The sequence below is a fragment of the Palaemon carinicauda genome, chromosome 44 (assembly GCF_036898095.1).
Source record: "Palaemon carinicauda isolate YSFRI2023 chromosome 44, ASM3689809v2, whole genome shotgun sequence".
Taxonomy (NCBI): domain Eukaryota; kingdom Metazoa; phylum Arthropoda; class Malacostraca; order Decapoda; family Palaemonidae; genus Palaemon; species Palaemon carinicauda.
The window spans coordinates 52,182,665-52,195,164 of NC_090768.1; the positions used below are offsets into that span (position 1 = coordinate 52,182,665).

Sequence of the window (12,500 nt, forward strand, 5' to 3'; positions counted from 1 at the left end):
CAAACCATAGCTTGTTGCTATTTAATGGAAAGCTGACATCAAGATCTTTCCAATGAATACCAACTTTATATGTTTTAGGCGATTTTAAAATATATTTAACTTTTTAAAATTTTGAATAAGTTACCAATTGCAGTGAAAGGGTTAAGGCTGAAAAACATCCAATTGCCTATTACCGAAAGGTATACTGCCTATAGGTGTAAAACAGTGACGTGCCATTTGCTAGAACTGAGTTATTTTGGGCGAAACTGATAATCACAGATTACTCTAATATAGAGAACACTCACACATATGGTTTATAACCAATTGTGAACTCGTAACTCTTTGATTATAAGCTTACGTTAACTGAATTACGCTATTTATGAATGGCATTTATTTTGATTACTTATGATAGAGCAATAATTACACCTTAAATTTTTTTTTCAACATTTCACTAGTGGTAATAGACTGGATAGTAAAATGTTATTTTACAGAGTAGCTTGAGTGGTTCTGGAGAGAGAGAGAGAGAGAGAGAGAGAGAGAGAGAGAGAGAGAGAGAGAGAGAGAGAGAGAGAGAGAGAGAGAGAGAGAGGAGTTAAATAAAGGAAAAAACGTGTATGGTACGAGGCTATTGGTAAACAATTGAAATCAGGACAAGACACCTCACGAAAAAATAAGATTAATATGACAATAAAGTAACAAGAGATGAAAGCAGCAGGTGTACAGTAAGTGTAAAGAAAAGTTAGGTGACAAGTGGAACACAAAACCCAAAATCAGCATTGTCTGATCAGAGGCCCAACATAAAAAAAAAACACCCAAACCCGTATAAATACACAGTGCGACTTGGAAGCACCAAGCAGAGGGAGCGTGGAAAGCAAGCTCTTTAAAAAAAAAAAACTGTACAGACATCCACTACAGGAGAGCTGGAACTGTTTTTGTGCTTACAAGACCCTATTCTCATCACGGCTATGTACAAAAGCATAATGAACTACGGCTATGAAATCCCAGACGCGCACTGCTAAAGGCTGTAGCATTACGTCGAATGGCGGAAGATATTTCCTTGGGAAAATAATACGGAAAAGAAAATATAAACAACCCAAAAACACAATCCTATAAACATAATTTCATTTGGTAGTCTACGTCTTGTTTCTTTCATAACTCTTCTCAATATGCTGTTTCTGTCGTTCAAGAACCTTGTTTTGTCAGTCTTGTGTTGTGTGTTTTATATGTACAAGGAAAAAACATGTAAAGTATTACATGAATTTGAATATATATATATATATATATATATATATATATATATATATATATATATATATATATATATATATATATATATATATATATATATATATATATAAATTGAAAGTAGAAGAGAGGAAATATTTCCAAATTGAAAGGGAAAAGAGAATAAAATAAAGGTGAATTTTCTCAACCATCTTTCACAGAAGCATTAGGTGACAATAATTACATTAAAAAGCATGAGCCTTGATAAAACAAACTTAACAACTCGTTAATTTTTAATTTCAAATGAGATTAATAGCTCTCGAACAAAAGGAGAGGATGACCGGGGTCGAATAAGGAAACTTAAGAGATTAAATAGATCTCCCAGGATTTAAAGCTACTAGAATGGTATCAACAGCTAAAAATATCAGAGTAATTGTGACATAAAATTCATGATTGGAATGTTTATGCAATAAGGTGTCCGAAAGCAGTTACTATGGGGATGTTGTGATAGAATAAACAGTTACTTTAACAAGGAAAATGATTCAAGATTTTGTTCCCATATCAAAGACTATATTTTTTTTATTACAAAATACTACGATCTTTCCCTTAAGAGAGGGTGATACTCTATCCTGTTCAACTCGTAGAACTATTAGAAATATTAAAGGACAAAAACACTTTTTGGCGATTTAAACAAAAACATGGAACTATGAAGGCTTAAACAACTGATTAAGATAAACAAATAAGAGAAAAAGGGATTAAGAAAAGGATAAATTTTCCCTCCGGAGAAATGCATCCTTATCCTAATATCCAACCGAAATAAGAGAGAAGAAAAAGAATCTTGCCATGTAATGTCTGGCTAAGGAGAATAATAATAGCCGGAGACACTGTGCTTGTCTAGTCTGTGCGTGCGTTTTCAGAGTGACCTTGTAGCGGGTTTGCAAGCATTCCGGAAGATGAGATCATTTGCCCAACCCTATACACAACCCTCCTTCAATGCCCCTTGCTAATCTCCATTTCAAGTCCCCTCCCCGCAATCTCTCTCTCTCTCCCTCTCTCTCTCTCACTCTCTCTCTTCCATTCACACATATTTTCAATGAACCTAGCGCTAAATGAAACTTCACTCTCTTCAGGACTTTATGAATAAATTTTGATGCGACAAACCCTTCCTTCGTAATAATATCTAACGAAATAAATAAAAAAAATACGTTATAAAATGCTAACATTTGCTTAAATGATAAAATTTCTAACGCCTTCAAAGAACTAAAAGTCACTTTCTGCTGTAGGTGCCTTGAGGAAGTAATGCTTCTGGTAACTTGAAAGTTGGCTTCTTTTCATCGTCGTCGTTTTATGAAAGATATAAACGAAAAGTGTCCTCTACACAAAAATATTCACAACCATAGCATAATCGATAAAATATTTCTTAAACTGCATAGCATAATGATATTATACCTAGAACATATCTAAATTATTACTAGATCACAGCCACAGCTTATTCATTCTTTATCAGCTTGTACACATAAATAAAAAACAGCTGTAACTTGTCTTAGAAAACATACAATAATGATTTCATACCACCAGATTCAGCATTCCCTTAAAATTCCTAACCCCGTTGGTCCTCGAGAATATGTATATACTACCTTAATAAAATCTTCCAAATAATAAAACGCAAATAATACACTTTAACTATACCTGATACAACTTTCATCCCAAGGTTACATTTTCATACATCAACTTATACTTGAGAATCAACAGTAACTTGCATTCTTTTCACATTTATCTTTGTTGACATCTCTTCAAACCTCTTTCTTTTGCGGAGTTTATGTATCATTTCACATTTATCTTTGTTGACATCACTTCAAACCTCTTTCTTTTGCGGAGTTTATGTATCATTTCACATTTATCTTTGTTGACATCACTTCAAACCTCTTTCTTATGTAGCTTCTTTTTGGATCTTGTTTCATGATCTGCCTTATCAATTATTCGATCTACATCTGTAACATTTAACATTTACTACCTCATACAATAGTTATCATCTAAAAAATTTCATCCGTGTCACTATCGTAATCACCATTTTAAAAATTCATCCGTAACACCATCTCATTTCATCATTAGTCGACTGCTTTTTCCAATGATGTTAAATTCCTAACTAGACTACTGCATGCCCTTTCGTCTCATCGAAGGAACTTTTATGTCCAGTACCTATCAGCCACGTTTTCCTTTTAGCCTTTTTTTCTTCTTACCACTTTTGCACAAAATCAGTCACTCCTTTGAAAAAAATGCAGTTCATTTATCACTCCAAACATTAAATCAATAACACTGTTCCTGGTCAAATTTTTACAAATTTCTTTGCAACTCCCGTAAAGGTCTTATAATATATATACTACGTATATGTCCCATCTCCTTTCATTATCAAACCTAACAAAAATTTACTGAAAACCTAGATTTACATAAGCTTTTATCTTGTATAAGCACAATATTTTTTCCCTTAACCTACGTTTTGCCATCATTTACAGCCAATTACTAATGATTTCATAAAGTTGCTGACGAATAGCAACCCCATATCTGTCCCTGTATTTCTTCTAATTTCCTGATCATATTTTCCCCATGTTGAATAGGGAAACATTTAATATTTTGTATTAGTTGTACATAGTATTCCCTTCATAAAACATATCCTAATTGTCCAAGTCACCACAGAATTACTTGTTCCTTCATTAAATTAGGGGTATTTTCCATTCCTTTTAATGAATGGCGTTCTTACAAACCTCTGTTTAGTCTATAAATTCTTAGATTAGCTTCTGCCTAAACTCGACTTAACCTCACCAGTTTTCCTCGATTACTTTTCTTCTTCCACTTCTATAATGTTTTCTACTTCCACCCCATTATTAAATTGTTCTCAATATTTTAAAAAAGAAATTAAATCCATAAATCTAAGTCTCACGTGACTGGTCCCAAACAATTATATATTCTTAATCTAATTTTTTTATAACTTTTCTTTGCTTTGGTCATTTCAAGGCAAATTTCTAATTATCCTAGAAGCTTGCTAACGATTTAAGACCTTATACCAGGAACTTTTCAAACTTACACCTCATCCATTCGAGTAAATTTAACTATTATATTCTCAAAATACGGTATAATTAATTTTAATCTAACGTGGTCTCATTAAAATAATCAAATCACTTTCACAACTCTTACTCTTCAACGCAAGAAGCCAATTTTTCATAAATTTGAACTTTTAAACTCTGTTTACCTTCCTTGTGTAAAACATATACAGTACACACAAACACGCATGACTCTTCTCGGTAAATCAACAATAATGATGGTGAAAAAAGATCTTGATGAAGATCACGATGATGATAATAACAATAATAATAAATGTTCATGCTTCAATTACCAGCATTCTGTAAATGATTTTTTTTTAAATCCATATGTTTATGGATTTGTTTAGCCAAGTGACTGACAGGAGAGAGCATATTTACAGCATAATTTTGAGTCTGACACGAACTAAAAATAAATAACCAACTTTATAAACTAAAAATAAATAACCAACTTTATAGTACTGTTTCATTTAAAGCTATGGGAGCTCTTGGAATAAATGGTGCTGTCTTAAATATATAAAACCAAATCATAGTAAAATAAAAAGAACTTCTAAAGATTTCATACAAACTAAAAAGCAACCAAAATGAAGCAAGAGACATTCGCCAAAATTTTCCTCAACCTTATTACCTTTTGAAACAAGAAACGTAAAAAGCTGTAAAGACTGGCCGTATGTTAATACCGTTAAGTGGCCGATGCACAAACGTAGTTTTGTGTTTTGCCGAGATGATCTCAATAAACTTAAAAAGATTTTGTTTTTCATCTTTTTTCGGCTTCCTCTTTTTAATCTGTTAATTATTCCTCATGTTAAATTTCTTCCAATCTGGAGTACAGAAGAAAGAATGAACTTCTTTGGTAGGGAAACGGGAGAAGGAAAGAATTTTGAGAAATTTGACAGCAATATGAATCTGCAACTAAGTAAATAAAATACATGTGAATAGGTATGCTATAGCTAAGAAACCAAGGCTAGAATTACATTTATCAAAAGAACATTTGTGAGGCTACATCCTGCTACCTAGGTTTCTACCAGTCCTTCAAAATGTTTTCCTTGAGAAATCATAGATTCAAGAGAACTAGATTTTCCGTTTTAAAATCTCTCATGTATATGACTTCACCACGTCCCGCTTTCGCTAGGAATATGATAAGTTTCATAGATTCAAGAGAACTAGATTTTCCGTTTTAAAATTTCTCATGTATATGACTTCACCACGTCCCGCTTGCGCTAGGAATATGATAAGTTTTAACCTTGGCTAATTCATGTTACTGTACATAGGTCATGAAACATCCTAATCAATACTACAGCCCACAAGCTTTGGTGACAGAAAAAAAACTGAACATGTCTTGTACAACTTCAGTCGGTAAGATCTTACCATATAAAAGATAATGAAGCCTACTATTCTAGGTTTTAATATTCGTGTGATTTTAAACTAACCTGAGTGCGGATTTTCTATGCTGTGTCTGTGTTGGCATACGCTCAAACTAATACTGCTTTAATCCATCCCACCAACTTGAGACCCAAAAGGTTGGTGGTTGGTTTGGTGACACAGAAATACAAAACCAAGAGGAGGAGGAGGAGAAATACAGGCTTGAAATGTGTCTTTAACATTAATTTGTTGTAAAAAAGATAATAAAGAAAAACGGAAAAAGGACGAATCAAAGGAGTCGGGTTTGTCGAATGTAAATGGGTGTTCCACTCATACTAAGGATAATGGGAAGGAAAGGTGCACTGGAAGGGGGGAGGGGGGGAGGGTAGCTTCAACATTTAATATATCAACAAAACTGCGTTAATTGACCCGTTCCTTGATGGATCTACTTAAAAATTACCGTGGAAATAACTGCTGTACAATTCATCTCAGTGGGTATTTTATGGTCAATGGTCACACACGATCATGTGTGCGTGTTGTTTGGATGTGTGAGAGAGATCGATGACTTGAGTGTAATAGTCCATGATATGTCAGTCAAAAAAATTAAAGAGAGTAAAACAATAAAATTAAAAAAGTGGGACAAAGGGATCGAATAAAAAATGGCAGCAACATTGAAAAATATGAGTACCTTTACTCCTCGTTTGGAGTGATGTGAAAAAAAAAAAAAAATTGGGCACATGAAATTTTAGATGTAGTGCTGCGGAAAACCTCTACCAAAAAAAAAAAATGGTACCTTCTATTATATCTATGAAGTGTGTGACTGTGACTGACATGCTAATCAACGCGTCAGCTACCACAGAAATGCACAAAGAGTCGGTAGGAATATAAGAAACAATAAAAATGGTCATCATTATTAACAATAATAGTTACAAAATAATAAAAAAGCTTACTTTTTAAGAGTCGTCTGTTAAAAAAAAGCTGTGAAGCAGCTATGCAGCAAAGGCTGTTGATTAATTCTTCATGCTTTATTTTCTTGGAGAGGGGTGAAGGGGACAATTTAGAAATATATAATTAACTATTTTTTTTTTCTTTGGAATGTATTTTTTTTTTCTTTGTTCTATAGGTGGTGGTGGTGGTATGGCACTGATAGGGATAAGTGAAAGCGGAACTCAATGAATTGGTGGGATGTTTTTTTTGGGGGGAAAGGGGGAGGGAGGGGGAAGGGGGGAAGAACTGAGTTGTCGCTCTCCTCAAGACAGAACCAGATGACTTTTTTTTTTTTTATGAATATGATATCTGAGATGAACTTACTGCGAGCATAAGAGGAACGCTTTCTGAAGAGTAAGCAGTGTTGTATAGGTTGTATTGCGGCTGAGTCGCTGGAAGTCTCGAATCTTGTCTACTGTGAGAAGACGAGGAGGCACTAGGATAATATTGCTGTTGGATCTGGGGACGGAAACGGGGGAACTTCAGACTCATCACTACAAGCAGCGCTTTCTTGTTTTTTTTTTCTCTACGCAAGCGCACACACACACGCAACATCCACTCTATTCCATCCAACTCTTGCATACACACTTTCACTTCAGCTAAATAAGCCTTTTAAATCACTTGCATGAAACTGTTTACATATACTACATCCTCAACAAATCTCTATCACTACTAAAGACTATTTTTCTCTATTTCTTTAATGAATCTTCAGCAATTTCTATAATTAGTCTAAAAATACTAAGACATTTTTTCTATCTAATATCTATTTTTACCATATCCAAATAAAACATAAAGAATAGGATACGTTGCCATATATTCTCTCTCTCCCTCCGTATCACTCTTTCCATGACATTTTCATCACTACGCTATTCTCTAATCCTACTTTTATAACTTTCCTTCTCCCTCTACTACAATAGGCTATAAACATTCCTGCTCCATTTACAAAACATGAAGAAAAAAAAAAGATGACTTATAATTTGGGTACAGAAATGTTAAAAAGCTTCTCCAATAAGAATAACAATTCCACCACGAAATAACTTTTTTTCGGGGAATATATTTGGAAAAAAAAAAATAAAATTTTCAAAGGCTAACAATGAGAGGAGTTTTTCTTCTTTTATCATCTGAGGCTATGCTAAGTAAATGATAGCCAACAACAAGAAAAACACACAATATCAATATGCAACAATAAATTAAATGGGAGATGCAATGTTATGTGTTGGCTGATTATTTCATTCAATAAGTGTTGGTATGTGCTGGAGGGGGTGACACGGAGGTGGGGAAATGTGTAGTCGTGTTTCTACATGCAGTTGAACAACTCATGTTACCTCTGGTGTAATTTTTTTTTCACAAATAATGATTTGACTAAATAATGTTTCTACATCTTTACACTAGAGCAGAAAATAATGTGAAAATAACATACATACCTAATCCCATATTTCATTTCTTTTACGTTTACTTTTTTTCTTTACATTAAACACAAGCAGCACTAACAAAATGTGACACAGACAACAAAAAAGCAGATGCAGTAGATATCAAGTGCTTAACCTGAAATGATGCAATATATATATCTGGAAGTAACTGAAAATAATTTGTTTATACAGTCCTCATTTAAGGAAACATTGTTTTTTTCTCTCTACAAGAAAAATACTGATAATACCAACCGCATTATCTCAATTTCGTTGTCTGTTCTTTGAAGGGAAGTTTCGTTCGAATTCATATGAATTGACAAACGCAATCTCTCTCTCTATCTCTATCGCTCTCTCATGCACCAGAATTTGGGGTTCTGACAATGAGATCTGGGTGAAGGGAACGGATAGAAGTGGAAGGAGTTAAATCATACGGTATTTACATATTACCTTTGAGAAGATTTACTTGCACCACTACTTAGGATTCCATGTCAAGGAAGCTTAGAAATAGATTCCTCGACTGTTATTACTATCATATAAATGAACAAACAATTAAATGAAACTAGCCTAAAAGACCAACTTGGGGAAACAAGCTTCCAGAGAGTAGGAAACCCATTTGTGAAAGAGAGAAAAGAGTTAAGATAACATTAAAAGTTAAGACAAGTTCACAGAAATTTACATCCAAAAACAGCAATAGTGTTCAGGAAAATCAAGGCTGCATACTGCGAAGTAGTATTATAACCTCCCAATCTTACAAGCATCGAAATAAATTCCTATTGCCTTGAAGACCCTTCTACAATTTTAGCAGTTGAAAAATTAGACAACTGGTCCCGGCCAGTGTGGCACACTTCAACAGCAGATAATGTCGACTCCAGAACTCCAACCAGTTGCAGTAAGTTCTTGGAATGCAGACACTGACGGCACGAATGGAAGTTACCTGTTAAAATGTGGCGTATGGAAGATGACCAAGCAAGATATCTACCGTTGAGGGCCTAACTGCCAGTGTAGTGAATAATCGAAGGAAAGTCCTTCTTCCAGCAATCACGTCTAAAAACAAAGATCTCGGAAACCTGATGATTTCCAGACAGGAGATCTGAATTTAAATTGTGATAGATCAGAAGTTCTAATCCATTGATAGCCATCTTCGTAGTATTTATACCTTTCGAACAATACCTACAGTATACTGATGGAGATGAGGCCGATATATACTTTTCTAATGCTGTTGAAAGGAAATTCGTGTTTTGGAAGAAACATAAAATTAGGCAAAATATTTATAAAGATTAGTTAGGTGTAGTGTTACTTGTAGTTAGGTCTTGCATCATAGCCCCAGACTAACTGCAACTCTAAAAAAAAAATCATAGGTCTCTTTAAAGACGGACAATAACTTACGACACATTTTTATGTGCCCAAACTCCATACAAGAGTTACATACAATATATATTTCGCTTATCAACCCCACTAACACTTTAGAAGCTAAAAATCTGAATATAATATTTGGAATTCTATTTAAAGTAATATACTGGAAATTCTCTTTTATAGTATTAAAAGTTTTATTAAATATTCAATGACTTCCAATTTCTCTAAAAGCCTGTTTTAGAGTTTGACATTTCCAACCATGCGAAAAATACTATGCACATCCAAATCCGGTAGAGTCTCCGGGTTCATAGTTATCTCTGTATGTAGCAACGCACTTTTACCTAAGAGGTTACTGGAAGTAAATAAAAATAAGATATCAACTACGACCCAGTAAATAAGTAATTTGTAAATGCCACACTTACATAGTAAATAATAATTCTACCTTATTTCAGTAATGTGGTAATACTTCATAACATTGACTCGGGACATCCAAATGAGGGCAGGGAGTAGTACAGTGAATTAGGTGAACATTTATTCATATCATTGTAATAATATTTAATGTTCGCTAATTTACTACCCTAATGAATGAATAATACGTTATCACAAGTCTGTCAAATGCAAATATAAATGTCCAAGACATCTTGATGCAAAACCTTTTTTTCTTTTCTTTCTTCTATTCAAAAGTAACTAAATTCAGATAAATACTGATGAAATGATGTCCTAATCGCTTTGGTTTCCTTACCCAACGCTTTAGCATCCATTCTCTACAAAGCAAAACTTTAGTCGTGTCAAAAAATATGACTTAATCCAGTTAGAGTCTAGCCTCGCAATTTCCTATCTTCAGTAGTAATCCCTTTTTTTCTTTAAAACTGGAACTTCTTCCCTTTCAGAGCACGCAAATATTTCCACGCGTTATTCGTCACAGAAATTAAACCCCACTACAAATTCTACTATAATCTCAACTACCTTACTCAAATTCACCAACATTACAGAATAAAACTTACCGTTTACCCTCAATGTTATCAGAAATTATCGAGGGTTTATTGAAATTCCGAACTTCCTATGATTTCACAACTCGGGGGGTGGGGAAGTAAGAAAATCAAATTTAACAGAAACTAACTCCAACGTTAACACCCTTGCTTCCGCTTTAAACGACTTTCAAGTCTAAATAACGGGCGACACTTAATTAGTGACTATCGCAAATGATAAATTAATTTCCCATTAGAGAAGCGCTTTTGTAGTTTAATTATGCAGTCCCCACCCCGGTTGACTGCGCCGATTGCGACCTCAGTTTTCTCTTTCGCCTCTCCCCCGCTGTTGCAAGTTTCCTCGTCTGAACGCTCCCTCGCTGATTGCTTCCTTGCTTGCTTGCTTGCTCACCCATCTGCCTGCAGCTCCCGCTGCTTGCTTGGTCCATTCCTACCTTCACCTCTTTGTCCTTTCATTGTCTTTTTTCCTTTCGCTCTTCCCAATAGCAAGCCACTATTACTGCCAATATCCCTTTCACCCTCTTCTCATCATCTCCGTTGCTTCTTATCTCTGCCTTCGCCTATCAACCTATTCTCCAGCCTCTCCCTAACCCCTCCATCAACCTCCCCCCCCTTCCCGTACGGCCCCATCCCCTCTCAAACCGCCTCTTTGTCAGGCATCAGCTGGTTCCTAGCCGAGTCATTACCAGCTTTTTATATGGAAAGTTGGAAGACATCTGGAGCACGAACAGCCAATCCCAGAACACAATATTAACCCCCCCCCCCCTTACCACCTCCCTACCTTCAAAATCAACCCCAAAACTTCAAAAGGAGAAAACTAACAGATACAAAGAACTACAAATAATAGTAATAAAGCGCTCCTCTTGTAAAAGAAAAAAAAAAAAGATACAAGGATTAAGTTATCTATCTGGGAGGGAAATGAAATGTAATGTTTTCGATGCACTAAAATACTGTATGTTTAACTGAAGCTACGTTCTGATAAATAAGAGACACGCGTTTATTTTATAACTTATGATGCTTTATCTTCGTATCACTTTGATTCGATGGAATAGATAGTATTATAGAGTTCGAGACATTTGGTGCCGGGAAGGCCGTTCAACAGTAAAAGACATATGATAGGTCATTAGTTTGTATTTTATTTCCAATTTCTCTCTGAAGGCATATTGCTGAATTATAAATTTATTAGAGTGAATAGCAACCAAAGCCAACTTTCTTCCTTGTCCCCCATTTATAGAACTATCACCCTTGTGTAATACATTACTCCGATCAACAGAGGCAAAATACTTTCTTAACGAGGAATGTTCATCTGGCTATTATCAATTAAGTGCATGGTTTAATTTAATGATAATTTTACACATTTAGAAGTGTTTTTCATATTCATATAAGCCCTATATTATATTACTCCTAATATCTGGATTCTCTATATACCTCGGGATCAGAGACCCAAGTGGAAATTAACTGAGGTTCCATTGACTTAGCAACTCGGCCACCTAAAAACCCTGACATTTAATAATATATTAAATCGTACATTTAAATTTGGAAAATAATTCAAGCCAGTCATAGAATGAAATGATATATATATATATATATATATATATATATATATATATATATATATATATATATATATATATATATATATATATATATATATATATATATAAAACTAAAAAAAGCTTAACTAAAAGAAAACTATGTTTTGTGCCAACGATCCCCCAATGGGATTTCCTTGTGATCTGTCAGGATCATCTTTCGACCCATGATCTCCATATAGCCATTAATTCGAGAATGAATATAGCTACGTTTCAAGGTTAATCTTACATAGGCACTCCCATAAAAGGAAGTATTCTGGTCGTATAACGCGCTAAGACTGAAATCCAAATTAAATATGGAACATCGATGTCAGGCAAAAAGTGATTTCAAAATTGATGAAAACTGTCTTATTGGACTACTTAATGCTGTATAAGTCTGAACTAACAAACTACAGATAGGGTGTTTGAGGAACTAATTTGAGAATGAATCAGCTGGGTCAGAAATACATTTTATATATATATATATATATATATATATATATATATATATATATATATATATATATATAT

General features: G+C 34.2%; 1 protein-coding gene across 1 annotated transcript in view; it reads right to left on the reverse strand.

The window, feature by feature from the left end:
* Positions 1–12,500, reverse strand: part of LOC137634106 (muscleblind-like protein 1) — a 169,194-nt gene that overhangs the window by 48,387 nt on the left and 108,307 nt on the right. Inside the window, 1 exon segment of the mRNA XM_068366329.1 lies at positions 6,972–7,106. Coding sequence (XP_068222430.1) covers positions 6,972–7,106 — 135 coding nt within the window.